This window comes from Apteryx mantelli, chromosome 12 (assembly GCF_036417845.1).
Source record: "Apteryx mantelli isolate bAptMan1 chromosome 12, bAptMan1.hap1, whole genome shotgun sequence".
Classification (NCBI taxonomy): Eukaryota; Metazoa; Chordata; class Aves; order Apterygiformes; family Apterygidae; genus Apteryx; species Apteryx mantelli.
The window spans coordinates 17,440,530-17,459,417 of record NC_089989.1 but is presented as its reverse complement, the minus strand read 5'-3'; the positions used below and the strand labels follow the sequence as shown (position 1 = coordinate 17,459,417).

The 18,888-nt window shown below is 73.2% G+C and overlaps 1 protein-coding gene across 1 annotated transcript; it reads right to left on the bottom strand.

The window, feature by feature from the left end:
* Positions 1-296: 296 nt before the first annotated feature.
* LOC136993175 (laminin subunit beta-2-like) lies at positions 297-17,632 on the bottom strand. Its single transcript, XM_067303385.1, has 35 exons — positions 17,536-17,632; positions 15,978-16,028; positions 14,968-15,143; positions 14,642-14,765; positions 14,461-14,534; positions 13,762-13,950; positions 13,625-13,688; positions 13,317-13,519; positions 13,110-13,230; positions 12,496-12,684; positions 12,215-12,394; positions 11,391-11,503; positions 11,194-11,273; positions 10,483-10,639; positions 10,236-10,373; positions 9,936-10,094; positions 9,688-9,809; positions 8,928-9,048; positions 8,113-8,305; positions 7,487-7,630; positions 6,757-6,988; positions 6,501-6,664; positions 6,182-6,406; positions 5,410-5,624; positions 5,217-5,313; positions 4,122-4,500; positions 3,847-4,031; positions 3,549-3,772; positions 3,244-3,447; positions 2,685-2,829; positions 2,387-2,594; positions 2,140-2,281; positions 1,044-1,220; positions 801-957; positions 297-717 (listed from the first exon to the last, which is right to left on the bottom strand). Exons 2-35 carry the CDS (start codon positions 16,006-16,008, stop codon positions 584-586), a joined length of 5,466 nt encoding a protein of 1,821 aa, XP_067159486.1. The 5' UTR covers positions 16,009-16,028; positions 17,536-17,632; the 3' UTR covers positions 297-583.
* Between the last annotated feature and the right edge of the window lie 1,256 nt (positions 17,633-18,888).

Genomic DNA, 18,888 nt, shown 5'->3' with positions numbered 1-18,888 from the left:
CCCGCGCCGCGTCCCGTCCCCCCGAGCCGAGCGGCGCCCGGCCCTCCCGCCGCCCCTCTCCAAACTTGGCTGCGGGCGCTGCGCTCGGGGCTGCGCGGAAAGTGCGGGGCGGATCGCGGCCGGAGCGGCGGCCCCCGGCCCGGCAGGGGCAGCGCGGCCCCCCCGCGGCGCCCGGGCTGCCGCCGGCTCGGGGGGCGCCGCGGGGGGGGGCAGAGCCCGGGCACGGCCCCCCCGCATCCCCCCCCCCCGGGCCCCGCGGTCCCCCGACGTGGAGCGAGACACCAGACACCGGCGCAGCCGCTGCTCGGGGCTTTATTTGCAGGCGCAGCGATGCTGCAGGGGCCCCGGGGGGGCGGGTTTGGGGCCTGCGGCTGCACGGGGAGGGGGTCCGGCACCCGCTGCCGGGGGCCCGCTCCCCAGGGCGGCGGGGCGCCCGATGCCCCCGCAGCAGCCGGGGCGGGAAGCATGCCGTGCGTGCCCCGAACGCGTGGGGCTGTGCTGTGGGGCCAGGTTGGCCTGAGCAGCGGGGCCTTGCTGCAGCCCCGGCGATGCCCCCCTGCAGCTCGCGCCGGGCTGGGGAGCCCTAGCAGGTGGCGTAAGCGTTGGCCTTCTCCCGGATCTCCTCGAGCAGCCCCGAAACCCGCCGCTCCAGCGCCTGCAGCCGTGTCGCCTTTGCCGCCATCGCCTGCTCGTTGGCACCAAAGTGCTGCTCCAGCTCTGCGGGGACGGGCAGCATGGGGGCACGGCCTAGGTGCAACCCCCCCATCCGCACCCCCGCCGCCCCCGCGCTGCCCCCCTACCTTCCAGCTTCCTCTTGCTGCTGTTGGCCTTGTCCAGGAGGTGCTGGGCCTGCTGCGTGATCTGCATCACGCGCTGCCGCGCGCCCGGGGCCGCCCCGTCCAGCTTGCTCACCCGGCCCTTCAGCAGCAGGTACCGCTGCGTCACCTGTGCCAGGTCCTGGCAGCGGAGGGGTGCGGTGAGGCCGAGCCCCCGGTGCGGGTCCCCGGCACGGCCGTGCCCCACCGCCCTGCCCCGCGGCTCACCTGGCTGAGCGTCCCCGCGGCGGCGGTGGCGAGCTGCGCCCGCTCCTCGGCTTGCTGGGCCGAGCGCCGGCTGTCTCGGCTCTGCTGCTGCAGGGCGGCGACGCGCTGCGCCAGCTCCTGCAGCCGCTTCTGCACCCGCTGCTCCTTGCCCTCCAGCGCCTGCAGCTTGCGCTCCGCCTGGGTGAGCGGGGGGCACCAGGCTGCTGGCACGTGCGGCGACCCGCCGCCTGCCCCGGCGCCAGCCCCGCTCCCTCGGCGTGCCTGCACCCCGGCCCCGGCAGCCCCAGCGTGCCCGGGGCGCTGGCCTTGCTCCCCCAGCACTCTCACGGCCTGGCCCCCTGCCCCCTGCATGCCCATGGCACCCGTCCTGCTCCCCCAGTGTACCCATGGCACCAGCCCCGTTACCCCAATGTACCCATGGCATCAGCCCCATTACCCCCAATATACTCATGGCACCAGCCCTGTTATCCCAAAATACCCATGGGACTGGCCCCATCACCCCAATATACCCATGGCACTGACGCTGTTATCCCCCATGTACCCATGGCACTGGCCCTACTTCCCCAGCATGCCCAAAACACCAGTCCCGCTCCCCTGCATGCCCACGGCCCCCACCCCATTACCTGGCATGCCCATGGCACCCGTCCTGCTCCCCCAGTGTACCCACGGCACCAGCCTTGTTACCCTGATATGCCCATGGCACCAGCCCCATTACCCCAATATACCTATGGCCCCGGCCCTGGTACCCCAATGTACCCATGGCACCAGCCCCGTTACCCCAATGTACCCGTGGCATCAGCCCCGCTACCCCCCAATATACTCACGGCACCAGCCCTGTTATCCCAAAATACTCATGGGACTGGCCCCATCACCCCAATATACCCATGGCACTGACGCTGTTATCCCCCATGTACCCATGCCGCTGGCCCTACTTCCCCGGCATGCCCAAACCACCAGTCCCGCTCCCCTGCATGCCCACGGCCCCCACCCCAGTACCCGGCATGCCCATGGCCCCGGCCCCACTACCCCCAGTGTACACATGGCCTCGGCCCCGTTACCCCCGGCCCCATTACTCCCGGCCCCAGCTGCCCCGCACCTCCTTGGCCCGTCTCTCCGCCATGCGGATGGCGTCCCTGGCGCTCTGCAGCGCGCTCCCTGCTGCCGCCGCCTGGGCCTGCGCCGTCTGCAGCGCCTGCTGTGTCCCCGTGAGCACGTCCCGCACGCCCTCCGCCCGCTCCCTGCGGACACACGGGCCTGGCTCGTCCCTCGAAGCCAGGACCCCGCAGCGCTGCGGGCCAGCTCCCGGCCCCCCGCGCCGGGCCAGCGCCTCCCCCGGCACTCGCCTGGCCTCCTGCCCCTGCGCCAGCAGGCTGCGGGCCGCGGCCAGCCCCTGCGCCGTGCTGTTCAGCACCGCGTCCACCCCGTCCAGCTGGCCGATGCTCTCCTGGATCTCGCGCAGCAGCTCCTGGATCCTGCTGGGGCTGCTGGGCAGGGAGATGTTCAGCACCTGCCGGGCCACCAGCTCGATGCTGGCCGGGTCGGCTCCCTCCTCTGCGGAGACACGGAGCGGGGCTGCGCTCAGCGCCGGCGCCATGCCGCCCTGTGCCCAGCGCCCGGCGCCCGCCCCGCGCCTGGCCCTACCTGCCAGGAAGGCCTTGATGCGGCGGATGAAGTCCCGCAGCTGCGCCGTGGCCTTCTCCGCACGGGTGCGGGCTGCCTGCGAGCGCCCCAGCGCCTCCTCGGCTCGGCTCCGCGCGCCCCGCGCCAGATCCTGCACCTCCTGCATCTGGGGGGCGACGGGGCGCTGAGCGTGGGGCGCAGCGCTCGCGGGCACCGTGGGGCGGGCACGGGGTGCAGCGGTGGCACGGAGACATGCGAGGGGGTACAGGGGCACATGCAGAGGGGCACGAAGGGGCATAAAAGGGACGTAAAAGGGGAGTGCGCAAGGGGGGGTGACAGGTGTGCAAGGAAAGGGCACAGGAGGGACGTGCAAAGGGGCACGAGGGGACTCGCAAGGGGGCACAAATGGGGCACAGGAGGGACGCAGAGCAGACACAGCAGGGCCACGAGCAAGGGGCCACGAGGAGGCTGCACAAGGGGCACCCTCAAGGGCACAGCGGGGACATTTGAGGGACAGTGAGGACGCAGCAGGGTCGTGCCCCCGTGCCCGCGCGGGGCCCTGCTGGCCCTGCCGCCCTACCTTGTGCGCCACAGCGCCCAGCTGCCCCAGCGCCGCATCCAGCTGCCGCGAGGCGTTGCGGGCGCTGCGCAGGGCATGCGCGGCCACGGGCAGGGCGCCCGCGCACCCCGGGCCCCCGCAGCGCCGGCCGCCGGCGCCATCCCGGCACAGGGCTCCTCCGCAGGGGGCTTGCGCGCAGCTCCGGTCTCCGGGCGCCCCGCAGATCTGCAGGGCAGCGACATGTGGGGCTGAGCCGGGGGGGACGCAGCACGGAGGGGGCACGGTGTCCCCCCGCAGCACCCGTCCGCACCCCGTGCCGCTCTCACCTTGGCATTGATGCCGGCCACGCTGAGCCCGGCCACCCGCTTCCGCGCCTCCCGCAGCGACTTGCGCTGGGCAGCCGCGCTGCGGCGGAAAGCGCTGCCCCGGCGCCGCAGTACCCGCTCGGCCGCCCGCCGCGTGGCCTGCGCCCGGCTCAGCGCCGCCGCCGCCCGCTCCTCTGCCTGCCGCGACACCGCCGCCGCTGCCGCCGCCGCACGCCGGTAGGACTCTGCGGGCAGCGGGCGGCAGCGTCAGGGCACGGCCGCCCCTGGGTGCCCCCGGCCCCTCGCCCGCCGCTCTCACCCACGGAGCCGGCGCCTGGCACGGTGCCGATGGCGCCTTCGAGGTGGCACGCGGTGCGGTTGAGCTCGCCCAGCTCCCGGCTCAGCCCGGCCAGCCGCTCCCGGCGCTGCGCCTCCCGCCTCGCCAGCTGCTCCAGATGTTGCTCCAGCTCCTGCAGCTGCTTCCAGAAGTCGTCCAGCTCCGTCCTGGAGGCAGCCGGGTCTCAGGCCCCCCTCGGGGCTCCCCGCACCGAACCGAGCTCCCCGACCCCCCCGCGAGCCGCGGCGCCCACTCGCCTGGTGCGGTCCAGCCGGTCGCCCAGGCGGCGCAGGAGCGGGGCGCTGGCGCTGTCCCCCTCGGCCAGCAGGTGCCCCAGGCGCCCCAGGGCCTCCTGCAGCTCCCGCAGGCGCCGGGGGCTCGGCGGGGGCGCGGGACCCCCCTCGCGCAGCGCCCGCGCCTGCGCCCGCAGCCGCCGCAGCTCGTCGCGCAGGCTGCCCAGCGCCGGGTCCCAGCGCCCGAAGCAGGGGTGGCAGGGCGAGCAGCGGGGGAAGGCGTCCTGGTAGCCCCGCTGGCAGCGGTCGCAGCGCGGCCCCCCAAAGCCCGGCCGGCACCGGCACTGCCCGCTGGCCCGCTCGCACTGCGGGCTCTCGGAGCCCAGCGGCTCGCACTCGCAGGCTGCGGGGACAGGCACCGTCGCGCCCCGCCGCTGCGCACGCCCCTGCACCCCCCGCGTCCCGCCACGTCCCCAGCATCCCCCCGTGTTCCCAGCATCCGCCGTGTCCCTGGGATCCTGCTGTGACACTAGGGACCCCCATGAGCCCAGGGTCCCACCAGGTCCCCAGGGTCCCACCATATCCCTGGGGTCCCACCATTTGCCTGGGTCCCTGTGTCCTCAGTGTCCCCCGGGACATCCCAAGACATCAGCATCCCCCCATGTCCCCAGGGCCCCTCTGTCCCCAGGTCCCCCTATCACTCCAGGGATGCCCATGACCCCAGAGTCCCCCATGTTGCCAGGGTCCCACCATGACCTCAGCATCCCACTATGTCCCCAGGGTCCCTGTGTCCCCAGGGTCCCACCATGTCCCCAGGGAGACCCATGACCCCAGGTTCCCACCATGTCTCCAGGGTCCCACCATATGCCCAAGCCCCTGAGTCCCCAGGGCTCCCATGTCCTAAGGGTCCCCCATGTCCCCAAGGTCCCACCATGCTCCCAGGGTCCCACCATGTCCCCAGAGGCCCACCACGACCCCAGAGCCTCCTGCGTCCCAGGGCCTGCTGTGTCCCCAGACTCCCTGTGTCCCCAAGGCCCCACATTTCCCCAGGGCCCCCATGCTCAGATGTCCCCTGACCCCAGAGCCCTGCTGCCCCCGGCCCCTCGGACACACTCCCACCTCGGCACTCCAGCTCGGGGTCGCCCCAGTGATGCTCCTGGCACTGGGAGCAGATGCGGCCCCCGAAGCCGGGGCGGCAGGGGCACTGCCCCGTGACCTGCAGCGAGAGCACCGTGCTCAGCCAAGCTGCGGCACAGCCCCGGGGCGCCTGGGGGCGGCCGGCCCGCGGCACCGGCGGGCGTGGGGGACTCACCACGTCGCAGGCGGGCTGCAGGGCGCGCGTGGGGTGGCAGCCGCAGGGCTCGCAGCCCCCCGGCCCCCCCAGGCTCCAGAAGTGGGGCGCGCAGCGGTCGCAGCTCTTGCCCACCACGTTGGGGCGGCAGGCGCAGGCGCCCGAGGCCCCGTCGCAGGCGCAGGTGCCCGCGGCGCAGCGCGAGGCCAGCGTTCCCCGCGGGTCGCAGCCGCAGCCTGCGGGGTGGGCGGCCGCGTGGGGCGCGGGCTCTGCCGGGGGGCCGGCTCTGCCCACCGCCCCTGCCCCAGCCATGGCCTCCCGGCACGCCGACCTGACCCCAACATCCCTGCCCGGCACTGACCCCCTGCACCGCCCCGAACCCCCCTGCATGGTCCTGAACCCACTGGTGACCCCAAAGACTGCACAGCCCCGACCCCCTGCACAACTCTGACCCCCACATGGCCCCCACCCCTTGCATGTCCCCAAAACCCCTGCACGGCCCCAGATCCCTGCATGTCCCCGACCCCTTGCACAGCCCCAAACCCTTGCACGACCCCAATTCCTTGCATAACCCCAATCCCCAACACAGCCCCAGACCCCACACGGCCCCCATCCCTTGCACAGCCCCAAACCCTGCATGGCCCCCACCCCTCGCATGGCCCCAAAACCCCAACACAGCTCCAAACCCCTTGCACGGCCCCGGCCCCTTGCATGGCCCCAAAACCCCGGCACGGCCCCAGTCCCCCAGCCCCCGGGCAGCCCCAGCCCCCGGGCTCCCCCGGGCCCCGCTCACGCCGGCAGCTGCGCTGCAGGGCATTGCCGTAGTAGCCGGGCCGGCACTCGGTGCAGCGGGGGCCGGCGGTGTGGTACAGGCAGCGCAGGCAGCGCCCCGTGCGGGGGTCGCAGGCCCCCGGGTCGCTGGCGTCGATGTTGTTGTTGCACTGGCAGGGCCGGCAGACGCCCCCCTCCGTCTCCGGCGCCCCGAAGTACCCGGGGGAGCAGCGGTCGCAGCGCGGCCCTGCGGGCAGCAGCGGAGGGCCCGTGGGTGCTGGGGGGTCCGGCACCTCCCGGAGCATCCCCGGCGCCGGAGCCCGCGGCGCGGCGCCCCTCACCGGCGTATCCGGGCGCGCAGAGGCACACGATGTGGCCGGTCTCCTGGTCGGCGTGGCAGGCGCTCCCGTGGTAGTGCCGCGTGCCGGGGAAGCCGGGGCAGGGGCAGGGCCGGCACTGCTGCCCCGAGCCCAGCACCGGGTCCCCGTAGTAGCCGTCCTGGCACCTGCGAGGAGCAGGGCTGAGTGGCCAACCGGGGGGGGGGGGACGGACGTCCCCCCGGTGCGCGGCATGGCCGTGCCGCCCCGTCCCGCTCACCTCTCGCAGTGCCGGCCGGCGGTGTGGTCGCGGCAGCGCAGGCAGCTGCCCGTGCGGGGCTCGCAGTCCTCGGCGTGCCCGTTGCACTGGCAGGGCCGGCAGGCCGGGAAGCCCCAGTGGCCCGGCTGGCACTGGTCGCACTGGCGGCCCACGGCGCCGGGCTGGCACCGGCACTGCCCGCTCGCCGCGTCGCACGTCCCCGACGCCGAGCCCTCGGGGGAGCAGGCGCAGGCTGCGGGACGGCACCGCTCGGGTCAGGCGCGCGGACAGAGGGATGGACAGATGGGGGGAGTGCGGGGTATGCCCGACCCACAGGTGGCGGGGCAGGAGGACGCGGGTGCACGGATGGGCCATGGGACGGGGGAGCAGGCAGACGGACAGACTGCAAGCCGGAGCAGCGCCCAGCCCCGTGCAGGACAGCGGGGCTCCATCGGATACATGGAAGGACAGATGGACAGACGGATGGGGGACTTGGACCCAGAGCATGCCCACCCCACAGGCTGCAGGACAGCGGGGCTGAGACGGAGGCCCGGATGGACAGATGGACGGATGGGTGGTGACTGCAAGCCGGAGCAACACCCAGCCCCATGCAGGACAGTGGGGCCCCACCGGACAGACGGAGAGACGGACAGGAGGACACACACGGCTGGGGTCCCAGGGCACCGCCACCGCCAGCGCAGGGGTCCCGCTGCCCACGGCCCGGCCCGGCGCACCCCGACCCACTACTCACGGCTGCAGCCCAGGGGCCCGAAGCCGTAGCTGCCGGGGGCGCAGCGGTCGCAGCGGCGCCCGACGACGTGGGGCTTGCACTGGCACTGCCCGCCCAGCGCCTGGCACACGCCGCTGCGGGAGCCCTGCGGGTCGCACTGGCAGGCTGCGGGAGCGGGAGCCGCGTGGAGCGGGGCCGCCCGGCACGCGCGGCCACGGGCGCCCTGCCCCCCGCCAGGGGCACGTCCCCATCCTGACCCACTGCACTGGGCACGGTCCCATCCTGACCCACTGCACCAGGTCCCCTTGCCCCATCTGCAAGCGGCATGGCCCCATCCTGACCCACTGCAAGGGGCACGGTCCTATCCTGACCCATTACAACTGGCACAGCCCCATCCTGACCCACTGCACCGGGTACCCCTAACCCATTGCAATGGGCACGGCCCCATCCTGCCACCCCCACAAGGGGCATGGCCCCATCCTGACCCACTGCACCGGCTGCCTCTGGCCCCCGTGCAAGGGGCATGGCCCATTCCTGACCCATTGCAATGGGCACGGCCCCATCCTGACCCACTGCAGCGGGCACAACGCCACCCCGAGCCACGCAGCGGCCCCCGGCCACCCGCGCCGCGGCGCAGCCCCACTCACGCAGCGCCCCGTCGTGCAGCAGGGCCGAGACGCTGCAGACGAGGCGGGCGCAGGTCTCGGCCAGGGCGGGCAGCGGCGCCATGCGGAAAGCCTCCAGGCACCGGTAGCGCTCCAGCTCCTCGCGGCGCTGCGCGGCCGCCGCCTCCGCGCCCTCGAAGCCCGGCAGCTCCGGCACCCGCGGCAGGAGCACCAGCTGCGGCGGGAGAGCGGGGCGGCGGGAGGTGGGCGCTGCCGCGCGGGGCGAGGGGCAGAGCGGCCCCGCCACCGGGCCAGGCGGGATGGTCCCTGCATGTGGGGCTGGATCCATCCGCGCCGGGGCAGCCCCGACCCTGCGGGGGGCTCATCCGCCCCAGCCCAATTGATACCCCCCAGCCCCACTGATACCCATCCTCGTTGACCTCCCCAGCCCCACTGACACCCCCTGCCCCAGCTCCATCCCCATCCCCATCCCCGTCCCCGTCCCCGTCCCCATCGACCTCCCCAGCCCCAGTGACATCCCCAGCCCCACTGGCATCCCCAGCCCCATTGATAACCCCGTTGGTAACCCCATCCCCATGATATCCCCAACTCCGCTGATATCCCCATGGATGTCCCCAGCCCCAGCCCATCACCGTCCCCACTGGCATCCCCATCAGTGTCCCTGCCCCCATTGACGTCTCCCTCCCTGTCCCCAGCCCCATTCCCAGCCCCACACACAGCTCCAGGCTGAGAGCAGTCTGGGGTCCCCACCCGCCCCGCGGTCCCCAGTCCCTGCTGTTCGCCCCATCCGCACCGGGCGCCAGGCGTGGGGCACAGCGGGCCCCCTGCCCCCTTACCGAGTCAATGAGGATGAAGGCGCTGGGGTGGCGCTGGGTGACGCCGGCCCGCTGCAGCCGCACGGCCACCTCGTACGGGGTGCTGGGCTCGAAGCAGAAGGGCTGGGAGAGCAGCACGTACCTGCGTGGGGGCCAGCGTCAGGGCACAGCGCCCCGGCACCACGGCAATGGCGGGGGGACGGTGGGACGTCCCTGTGCGGCAGGACCGGGCCACCTGCCCTGCCTCTGTCCCCATCCCCATCTTGTCCCCATCCCTCACCTTTGTGTGCAGCAGGACTGTCCCCCTTCCCATGCCGTCCCCAAAGCCATCACCATCCCTGTCCATCACTTCTGGGTGCCTGGCAGGGCTGTCACCTGTCCCCATCCCCATCCCCATCCCATCTCCATCCTTCACCTTGGGGTGTGTGGTAGGTCTGTCCCCATCCCCATCCCCATCCCCACCCTTCACTTCTGGGTGTGTGGTAGACCTGTCCCTGTCCCCATCCCTGTCCCTGTCCCCATCCCTGCCCCTGTCCCCATCCCCATCCTTCACTTCGGGGTGTGTGGCAGGCCTGTCCCTGTCCCCGTCCCTGTCCCTGTCCCCGTCCCCATCCCTGCCCCCATCCCCATCCCCATCCTTCATTTCTGGGTGTGCGGTAGACCTGTCCCTGTCCCCATCCCTGTCCCTGTCCCCATCCCTGCCCCCATCCCCATCCCCATCCTTCACCTCGGGGTGTGTGGCAGGCCTGTCCCCGTCCCTGTCCCTGTCCCCGTCCCTCACCTCTGGGTGTGCGGCAGGCTCTCGCGGTACATCTGCTCGGAGGGCAGCAGGTTCCCGCAGCGCGGGCTGGTGGGCAGCGCCCGGGAGCTGACGCTGACCACGGCCTCCCAGTCCTCGGCCGACTGCGGCGAGAGGCGAGGGGGCCGTCGGGGGCCGCGCGGCGCGTGCGAGCCGCCTGCCCCACGGCACGCGCACGTGCCCCGGACGGCTCCTGGCCTGCGGGCGCCGGCGGCCGGGGCCGGGCTCACCTCGGGCTCGTAGCGCAGCAGGATCTCGTACTCCATGGGGTAGGGCACGTCGTCGATGCGGAAGGTCAGGCCAGCGCCGTCCCGCACGCGGGCGAAGCCCGGCCCCGTCCACGTCACCATGCGCCCGGCCCCGTCCCGGGCCACCTCCTCCACGTCGGGCTGGGCACGGGCACGGGCACGGCTGAACCGATCCCGGCCCCCCTCCCCGGGCTGCCCCAATCCCACCCCCGGCTTCTGCCCCACGGCCGCCCCCACCCCGCTACCTCCACGCCAGCCCAGCGCATCCCGGCCCCCCGGTACCTTGGGGGGCTGGCGGCGGCCGCGGCGAGACGGGGCGCGCGGGGGGCTGCGCCGGTGCCGCGAGCGCCCCTTCCGCCCGCTGGGCACCCCGTTGTGGTACTCCACGCAGTCCAGGGGCGCCTCAGCCCGGATGGCGCCCTGCGGGGACGCGGCATCGGCGGTGGCGGGGTGCCAGGCGCGCGCGGGGCCCGGGCCCGGCCGGGGGGCCGACGGGGCTCCCTAGGGCCCCCGGTGCCGGGGTACTCACCGGGAGCTGGGGGTGGCCGGGCCCGTGGCCCGCGGCCCGCTCGGCCTCGTAGGTGTAGTAGTCGAGGGGGGCGCAGAAGAAGCCGGGCTGCACCTGGTCGCACTGCCGCCCCATGAGGTGCGGGCGGCACGGACAGGCGCCGTCCTCCATGGAGCACCTGCGGGCGACCGGCCCGGCCCTCCATCTGTCCGTCCGTCTGTCCGTCCCTGCCTGCCGCCTGGCTCCGGCCTTGCCCACCAGCCCCGTCCAGCAGCCCCCCGGGCTTGTCCCATCCCTTCCTCCCCGTGCCCATCCTTCCATCCCTGCCCCAACCCTCCATCCCTGTTCCCATCCCTCCTTCCCTGTCGCAGGCCTTCATCTTTGTCCCCATCCTGCCACAACCCTCCATCCCTGTTCCCATCCCTCCTTCCCTGTCGCAGGCCTTCATCTTTGTCCCCATCCTGCCACAACCCTCCATCCCTGTTCCCATCCCTCCTTCCCTGTCCTGGCCCTCCATCTTTGTCCCCATCCTGCCACAACCCTCCATCCCTGTCCCATCCCTCCCTCCATCCCTGCCCCATCACTTCCCGTCCCCATCGCTCCATCCCTGCCCTATCCCTCCATGCCTATCCCCATCCCTCCCTCATTCCCCATCTGTCCCCCAGCCCTGTCCCCATCCCGGTCGCCGGGCCGGTCCCCGGCGAGCCGTGCCGCGGGCGCCGCGGGCCCCACCGGTTGCTGTAGGCTCCGCCGAAGTCGCAGGCGCAGGGCCGGCAGCCCCCCACGTCGTAGCTCAGGCCCCAGAACTCGGGCTGCAGCGAGACGGGGGCCAGCTGGGGAGGGGGCGGGCGGCCTGCCGCCGGGGGGCAGGTGTGGGGCAGGGGGGCCGGGGCAGCCCCGGGGCAGGCCGTGGGGCTGGGGGCACTCACCACGCACTGGCTGCAGGAGCGCCCGGCCACGAAGCGCTTGCAGTAGCAGTCGCCGCTGATGGGGTCGCAGGGGGAGCTGCCCGCCACGGTGCCCCGCGCGTCGCACCGGCACGCTGCCCACGCACACGCACGCGCCGCGGGCTGGCACCGCGGCCACGGGCTCGCCAAGCCCCCCGCTGCCCGCCCCCCAGCAGCCCCACGGCACCCCTGCGCCGGCCCTGGCCCCCATCCCTCCATCCCATCCCTCCATCCCAATCCTCATCCTATCCCTCCATCCCACATCCCTCCATCCCATCCCTCCATCCCAATCCTCATCCTATCCCTCCATCCCCCATCCCTCCATCCCCATCCCTCCATCCCATCCTTCCATTCCAATCCTCATCCTATCCCTCCATCCCCATCACTCCATTGCTCCATCCCACATCCTTCCATCCCATCCCTCCATCCCATCCTTCAATCCCAGTCCTCATCCTATCCCTCCATCCCATATCCCTCCATCCCCATCACTCCATCGCTCCATCCCAAATCCCTCCATCCCAAATCCCTCCATCCCCTTCCTCCATCCCATCCTTCCATCCCAATCCTCATCCTATCCCTCCATCCACATCCCTCCATCCCCATCACTCCATCCCTCCATCTCCCTCCCTCTATTCCCCATCCCTCCCACCCCCATTCCTCCATCCCCCATCCCTCCATTTCCCATTCCTCCATCTCAGTCCTCCACCCACATCCCCTGTTCCTCCATTCCCCATCCCTCCATTCCCCATTCCCCATCCCTCCATCCCACCCCTCCACCCGTCCCCGTCCCCCCGGGCGCTGCTCACGCTGGCAGCCCTGCGGGTCCCCGCGGCTGAGGCCGTAGGCGCCGTGGCGGCAGCGGTCGCACCGGGGCCCCGCCACGTTCTCCTTGCAGCGGCACTGCCCCGCGATCATGCCCAGCGCCGCGTCCGTGTGTCCGTCGCACGCGCCCCCGTCCAGCGAGCCCGCCGGGTCGCAGTCGCAGGCTGCGGAGACAGGGCCCGCGTGGGGCTGGGGCTGCAGGGGGGCGGCGCGTGGGGCCGGGGGAGCCGTGGGGCCGGGGCCGGGCAGCGCGGCGGGCACTCACGGGCGCAGGCGGTGGGGGCGCGGATGTCGGCGCGCGGGTGCCGGTAGTAGAAGGGCTTGCAGAGGTGGCAGCGGCGGCCCATGGTGTTGTGCTGGCAGCCGTCGCACACGGCCCCGCTGGCGTTCCCCGTGGCCAGGTACACGGCCATGTCGAAGTGGCACCGCCGCGAGTGCTCGTTGCAGTCGCACCCTGCGGGGACGGCACCGCGGGGGGCATGCAGCACCCCGACCCCGACCCCCAAACCCGGCAGGCAGCACCCCGACCCTCAAACGTGGCATGCAGCACCCCCAAACCCAGTCCCTCCCAAAGCCCACCATGCACCCCTGACCCCGAACCTTGCCACCCTGGCATGGAGCAACCCCAACCCCAGCTCCCCCCAACCCGGCATGCAGCACCCAGACCCCAACGCCCCGAAAGCCGGTGTGGGGCACCCAAACTCCAGCCCCGGCATGCAGCACCTCCAACCCCAAACCGCGACCTCCAGGACTCCCAGCCCCAGACCCCAGCACGATGCACCCCAACCCGCTGGGCGCAGCCCGCAGGACCCCAGGCGGCCTGGGCACGGCGGGGTGAGCGCGACGCTGCGCCGGGCGCCCCGCGCCGGCAGCACTCACGGCGGCAGGCGTTGGCGCTGCTGCCCTGGGCCGGGCGCCAGGGCAGGTCGTGGTAGAAATCCTCGCAGCGCTCGCAGTTGGGGCCCTGCGTGTGGTGCTGGCAGACGCAGCGGCCGTGGATCTGGGGGCAGGCGCCCGGCTCAGCCCCGGGGCGTGCGGCAGGGGCCGGCGGGGCGCCTGGTGGGCGCGTGGCGCGCGGTGCCTTACCATGCCGGGGCTGGGGCGCGGGGCGCCAGGCGCCGGGGCGCACTCGGCCGCGTGCCCGTGGCAGAAGCAGCTGCCGCGCAGCACCAGCTCGTCCACGGCGTAGTAGTACTTGTGCAGCACCTCGCGCCGCGAGTCCAGCAGGTTGTCGCCCAGCGTGTGCAGCTTGGTGAGGTTCACCCGCAGGTTGGTGACGCGCAGCAGGTCTGGGGACGGCAGCGTCAGCGCCCGCCGCACTGCCCGCGCCCCCCGAGCCGGTGGCACGGGGATGCCGGGGGACGCCGGCCCCGGGGGCTCCCCCTGCCACACACCCTGGATGTCCGGGCTGTAGGGATCCTCCACGGGGATGGCAGGGTCCAGCACCTTGAAGATGACCTGGGGGCAGCAAGGGGCGGCTGAGCGAGGCCCCGGTCCCCGGCCCCGCTCCGGCCGTCCCGGCCCCACGCACCTCGCCGTGGCTGGAGGGCTCGATCTCGGAGTAGCGCTGGTCACAGAGCACCTCGTCGAGGCGCCCCGACGGCTGGCCCGCGACGCCCGGGAACAGCTTGGAGCAGTTGTAGGCGAAGTAGCGGTACACCCGCCAGGTGCGCCCGAAGTCGGCCGAGCGCTCCACCAGCATGGCCGCGGGCCGGAAGGTCTGCGGGACACGAGGCTGCGACGGCGCCCCCGGCCCCGTGGCCACCAGGGCGGCGGGTGCCCTGTGGCTCCCGCGGCTGCGGAGCTCTTTGCCGCGCTGCGCTGCACTGGGGCGCACCATCGCTGCACCACGCCGTGCAGTGCGGTGTTGCACCTTGCCGTGCTGCCCCGCGCGGCGCTTTGCTGCATCGTGCTGTGCTGCACCATGCCACGCTGCGCTGGGCCGTGCTGCACCGTGGCATGCTGTGCCCTGCTGCAGCGCGCTGTGCCAGGCCACGCTGTGCTGCAGGGCCCTGCTGCAACACTGTGCAATGCTGCACCACACCACACTGCACCCCGCCACACCACACCGTGCCCTGCCGCACCGTGCCACGCTGCACTGTGCCTTGCTGCACTGTGCCCTGCTGCACCATGCCCAGCTGTGTCATGCTGAGCCACACCGTGCCGTGACACTGCCGCGCTGTGCCACGCTGCACCGTGCCCCCAACTGGGCCCTCCCGGGCACCGTTACCTTGAACTTCATGATGAGGTGGGTGAAGTGGAACTCGCCCTCCAGGTCCAGGCGGATGCTGACGTGCTCCACGCCTGGGGGATGAACAGGTCACGGTTGCAGCACCCCCCGTGTCCCCATGGCGCTGTTGGCTGGCAGCCGCCCGTGCCTGCGGGCTGGCCTGCTGCCCGCCCGGCCTCACCGTTCTCCGACTGCCACCACGTCCGCTCGCCGTCGGGGCCGCTCAGGTAGATGACGTTCTCGATGCGGTGGCTGTCGTGCAGGGCCGGGTCCCGCGAGTCGCAGGTGAAGCATTTCTCAGAGTCCTGCACCGGGGGACAGCTCAGCGTCAGGGGCTGGCGACAGGACCCTGCACTGGCCCCTGTGCCTGGCCGTGACCGGAGCCGTGCGGCTTCGGGCTGTGCATGCCCAGGGTTGTGCATGCCCGGGGCTGTGCATGCCCGGGGCTGTGCATGTCCGGGACTGTGCGCGCCCGGGGCTGCGCGTGCCCGGGGCCGTGCGGCTCACCTGCAGGTGGCTGACGATGCAGTACTCCTGGGGCCCATCCAGCCCGCAGGTGGACGTGGCGCTCAGGCTCTGGGCTCGCCCCACCAGCAGGTTCCCGGTGGCCGGGTAGCAGCTGCCCTGGGCGCAGCCGTGGGACAGGTCGGGCTCCTCCCAGCCCGCCACCGTCGGCACCCCGACTGCTGAGAGCGCAAGGACGGGCCTGGAGGGAGTCTGTGCCGGGGCACCCGCGCCCCCTGCGCCCCCCATCCTGCACCCCTCCACACCCCCATGCACCCTGCACCCCATCCTTTGCCATGCCATGCCATCCCATTCCCACATCTCAACGCCCTGATGCAGCATGAAGCTCCATGACCCAGAAGGGTCCCAGTGGCCCAGCCAGGGCCTCGTGCATGGGCAGGGGAGCGGCAGGGCCGGGGGGGATGACACGGAAGGAAGGGTGCAGGGCTCCCGGCAGGAGGGTCTGGGCCAGGGGCGCGTGTGTGTGTGCGTGTGCACCCACGAGAGATCTGGGTGCGTGCAGAAAGGGGGTTGCGCTTGCAAAGGACCCGTGTGGAGCATGGCCTGCGTGCCCAGGGGCACGGGTGCTGCTGGCCTGGCTGCACCTGGGTTCCTGGGGGGCTGCATCTGGGTGCACACATGCACGACCGTGTGCGTGTTCACGCATGCTGTGTGTGTGCGCTCCGCGTGTGCATGCTCTGCACGCATGCACGTGTGGGCAGCTGCACGCGCCCGCACTCGTGGGGCTCTGGGGGGGCTGGAGAGCCCCGGTCGGCGGCACGGTGCCGGGGGGAGCTGGGAGCCAGGTCAGGCGCTCGCTAATCCCGCCAGGCTCAGTGCAGCCCGGCTTCCTCACGGGGATTTGCAGCCGAGCACCAGGCCCTTGCTGCCACCCCTGCGACGGGGCCACCCCCGCCCACGGCTCTCCCTGCACCCCGGGGCGCCGCAGGCACGCGGCCACGCCAGGAGCCCGGCCCCAGGAGGCCAGCGCACGCCGCCGCCGGAGCGCTTACCCAGGAGGAGAGTGAGCACCAGGAGGTCCATGGGCTGCCGTGGCCGCTGGCCTGGGGGACACGGAGACGGTGCTGCAGCAGGGCTGGGTGCGGGGCTGAGAGCTCAGTGCCGGCACCGCGCTGCGCCTGGGGACCCCCCGGTCCCGCACAGCACCCCAGGGACAGCAGCGGGGCCGCGCAGGGGGCCGGGGCGGTTCAGCCCCCAGCCCCGGGGCTGTGGCCGTGCCCTGAGCCCCTTGTGGCCCCGCACCGGCCACACCGGCCCCCTGCCCTGCTCAGGGCGGCCCCGGGGAGGATCCGTCCCTGCGAGTGCTGCTGGCTCGGGTGCCGGCGTCCCCAGAGGGTCCCAGCACTGGGGCTGGAGTCAGCACCGCCGGAGCAGGCCGGGCAAGGCCATCCCCGCAGCTGGCCGAGGTCCCGCTGTTAAATTTAGGCTGGAATCGCCTTTTGTGCTTTCTTCGCCTCCGTAACTGCCTGTTTCCAACCGTGCAACTGCTGGATCAAAGCCTGGCGCGAGCGCTGCCTAAACACATCTTTCCTGTCCCCGCGCGGCAGCCAGGCCGGGCCAGCGCGGTGGGGGCCCCAGGGGCACGACGGGCAGAGCCCGGCCGGACGCCTGGGCTCCCCCCGGGCACCGTGCCCACTCGAAGCCGCGCCAGTGGGGCCGCGTGCCGGCGCTGGGGTCCCCGAGCCCCGCGAGCCCCTCGGGCCGGGCGGTACCTGGCGTCCTGCTCCGGTGCAGCTGGGCAGGCTCCGGCGTCCGGCTCACTCGCACGGTGCTGGTGGCGGGAGGCGGCGGGGGACGGAGGCCCGCTGCGCCCCGGACCGCGCCGTGCAGAAATGAGCCGGCCGGCGAGGGAGGCGATGGGAAAGCGGGCAGCGCTCCCGGCCCCCCTCCCCGCGCCCGATTCTTATTCAAATGGGCTGCCCGCTGAAAGGCACGGCGGTCTCCAGGCTACGGGAATGTCACTGCCGATTCCTTCTGCCTGGAGGCTCCCGCCGCCCGCCCGCCCGCAGGGCCATGTGTCCGGGCCCAGTCGCGGCACGTCCGGCCCAGGCGTCGGCGGCCCGGGCACACCCCGTCCCCTCGCCACCCCGGCGGGCCCCGGGGACGTCCCGGCGGTGAACAAAAGGCGCCTCGTGGGCTGGCGAGGCGGCGGCGCCGTGTTCCCGGGACTGCCGGCATGGCACGATGGGAACGCGCCCAGGCACGGTGGGACGGGCGCCCTGGGGATGCTGCAGAGCAGAGGCACCGGCGCGGCTGCAAGGTGGAGTGGCACCGGGCGCCCACCCTGCCGGCACGGCCGCGACACCCCGACCTTCCCCGGCACGTCCCTGCCAGCGCCGCGCAGCACTGGCCGGCTGCGGGCAGGCCCCGGGCACCGTGCCCTCACCACGGACGCGGCTCCGTGGGCAAAGTCTGGGCACGCGCGCTGCCCCGGCTCGCCGGAGGGACCCCGCAGCCCCTTCCCCACGTGCCGCCTCGTGCCAGCTGCCCGCTCCCGGCCCCGGGGCTGGGCCGTGCCCCGGTGCGTCCCGCCGGCGGGCCGGCTCCTACCTGCGCGCGTGGGGCCTGGCGGGGCGGGCGGGGGCCGTGCCCTGGGGTGGGCTGCGGAGTGGGGCCAGCGCGGCCCCGCCGCCCGCTCGGCTCGGGGCTGGGCTGAGCTGTTTGTTCCTGGAGGAGGGCGGCCGGCGCGGCCCGGCGCGGCGCCTGTCTCCTCCTCCGGCGAGCGGTGCCAGGCGAGGGGAGGGACCTGCCCGCGCCAGGCCTCAGCCAAGGTGAGGCAAAGGCCAGGTGAGCGCCGGTGACGGCCCAGGCGGTGCCCAGCGCCCGGGCGGCGGGGCTGCGTGGGACCCGGTGTGACACCTCTGCAGGGCTGCGCAGCACCCGAGCAGCAGTGCGGGGAGCTCCGGGAAGGCACCGCCGCCACCAGCCACGCTCCCCCGGCCCCCACGCGCCTGCCCGTGGAGGGATCCTGCTCCCTCCCCGTGCCGGTGCCCCGGGCAACCGCTGAGCCCCAACCCGGCCAGCCTGGCGGCCAGCCTGGCCCCACTCACCACGAGCAGAGCTGCCCTCGCCGGCGGTGCCTGGATCCCTCTGGCTGGCCGGGCTGGGCGCCGAGCCGGCAGCCCCGGAGCCCCGCTGGGAGCACGGTCGCACACGGCTCAAGCAAGACCTCGCTCCCACACCGGGACTGTGCTTTTTATTAGCCAAGGCTGAAGGAAGGAAGAGGTCCCGTGTGCTCTGCACGCCAAGGTTAAGCCCTGGCCACACGCCGGCGAACAAGGTCGCGGGAAGATAAAGCAGCAGCTCCTGGGCTCCTGGGGCTGCAGGCGCGTGACAGCCCTTGGCCCCAGGCAGGACAGCAGGACGCGAGGGAGGCCCCATCCCCGACCCAGCCCAGGCTCATCCGGAGCAGCAGAGATGCTCCCAGACAGGAGCATGGGCAGAGCCCTGCTGGCCCTGCGCGGCTTTGACCTGAACACGCTGAAGGACCTCAGCTCCCGGCTCCAGCACTGTGAACCTCCCACCTTGCTCCACGGCCAGCTCGCCACGGCCAGCATCACAGGGCAAGCCCGGCTGCTGCCAGAACCGCTGTCAGGGGAGGCAGGGGAAGGGCAGCTGCCTGCAGTGGCGAGGACGGAGCCAGCTACCCTGAGCCGGCCTGCTCGGGCGTTGTGGTGGGAACAGCCTCGCGCTCACCTCCATGGCTTCCTCCCCAGGCTTGGGGGCAGTGTCCGGCCAGCCCCTGCACAGGGCAGAGCACTGCTGCTACTGCCCGGAAACCCGGCAAACGGGAGGAGCTGAGGGTCTTCCCTGAGGCTCCTGCGGTGAGGGGGGGAGTGATGCACACCAGCTCTGGCTGCAGGGAGGCAATGGGAGAGCTGGAAGATTAACCGATAAAGAGCC

Bases quoted from the DNA above. Each gene is read 5' to 3' on its own strand.
- LOC136993175 (XM_067303385.1), bottom strand. From the start codon at position 16,008: ATGGACCTCCTGGTGCTCACTCTCCTCCTGG. The intron at 10,640-11,193 runs GTGGGGCCCGCG...GGTCGCCCGCAG, and splicing joins GGCGGAGCCTACAGCAACCG to GTGCTCCATGGAGGACGGCG. The intron at 6,989-7,486 runs GTGAGTAGTGGG...GCCGTCCCGCAG, and splicing joins CGGGCCCCTGGGCTGCAGCC to CCTGCGCCTGCTCCCCCGAG.